Source organism: Sphaeroforma arctica (assembly GCF_001186125.1).
Source record: "Sphaeroforma arctica JP610 unplaced genomic scaffold supercont1.6976, whole genome shotgun sequence".
In the NCBI taxonomy this organism is placed as follows: Eukaryota; class Ichthyosporea; order Ichthyophonida; genus Sphaeroforma; species Sphaeroforma arctica.
This window is the reverse complement of record NW_014033582.1, coordinates 1-1,531: the sequence shown is the minus strand read 5'-3', so window position 1 is coordinate 1,531 and position 1,531 is coordinate 1. Positions and strand designations below refer to the sequence as shown.

The window sequence follows — 1,531 nt, the reverse complement described above, 5'->3', positions numbered from 1 at the left end:
GATTACTCAATGCTAAGTAAAATACATTACTCTCACAGGTACACACAGACACGCACAGCAACATGTCACGCTGGCGTTTACGGGATTACTCAATGCTAAGTAAAATACATTACTCTCACAGGTCCACACAGACTCGCACAGCGACATGCCATGCTGGCGTTTGCGGGATTACTCAATGCTAAGTAAAATACATTACTCTCACAGGTGCACACAGACACGCACAGCAACATGCCACGCACACGTTTGCCTTTCTATGCCTACGCTGATGCCACCTACGTTCCGCTACCCACTCGGCATATGCCACCTATCCAGTTTATTTCCTAAATCTACCGCCTATGGATATACCGATCCTTCCCCTTCTCCGCCACACTCGCACAGGCAACCCGCAGCTGGCCCAGTACTCGTCCTTATCCTCACAGGCACAGAACACCCCCACTATCAATCTCATACCAACGTCAAGCAACGAGCCATCTCCCAACACCTTTGTACTGCGATTCTTTGTGGCGCCTCTGACCGGCGCGTGTCCTGAACGCACAGCCGAGACAGCCGCAGAAATGTAAGTGCTGTGAGTGGGCAGAGTGTAGAGAGACATGTGTCACATGCGTAGCCCCCCTCCCCCCCGGCCTTATGTGGGCAGTGTTCAATAGCGTCTGTTGTTGTGTGGGTAGTTGTTATTATCGTCTGCCCTTGTGTAGTTATATTTCGATATCGCCTCTTGTTACATCGCCCGTATGTTACCCTTTAGAGGTATCACCGTGTGGCGTCTTTCTTGACATCTGTTGTTTGTGACGCGTTTCTTGACACCTGTTGTTGTATCATTGCTCTCGCAGTGTTTATGGTTTATCTAGACTTGGAGAGTGCGGGAAAGTGCCATGGGGCAGGCTAAGATCACAGCCCCGTGCTTGAGTTCTGTTCACCTCATACTACAGTGTATATATTTGTTCATCGATACCACGGTATATATTTGTTCATTGATACTGCAAGCAATGTAAGTTGCAGAACGGGTCGCAGTTTGCACAGCATTGTTCTTGAATACGCTGACATGTACCAACACTGATGAGTTTCCCCGCGTCTCTCTATTAGTAAAGCTGCACAGGCTAAGCTGTGTCTGGACTGGCTTGACAACCTCGTGGAAGTGCAGGAGATAGCACTGAACTACAAGCCTTTCTACATGTTCCACACAACGTCTGTAGACGGCAGGCGCTTGCTGCTGTTGTGTGGCAGTGACCATCGCGTTCACATATACGGCCGCCCGGATGTCTCAGAGAAGGACGGCCAGGATTTGGATGGTGTGATTGTTCTATTCCTTATGTCTTTTTATTTTGTGGGGTGAGGCATTTATATGGTTATTCTGCATATATACCAGAGCAATTTATATATATATATATATATATATATATATATATATATGTATGTATGTATATATATATATATATATATATATATATATATATATATAATAGATATATATATATATATATATATATATATATATATATACATATAGTGTGTGTGTGTGTGTGTGTGTAGT

General features: G+C 44.7%; 1 protein-coding gene across 1 annotated transcript; it reads left to right on the top strand.

The window, feature by feature from the left end:
* Positions 1-378: 378 nt before the first annotated feature.
* SARC_15916 (hypothetical protein) lies at positions 379-556 on the top strand (the record flags this gene model as incomplete). The annotated part of the gene is made up of 1 exon (XM_014289973.1): positions 379-556. A coding segment is annotated over one exon (178 nt), but the record flags the coding sequence as incomplete, so codon positions are not given.
* Positions 557-1,531: the final 975 nt, after the last annotated feature.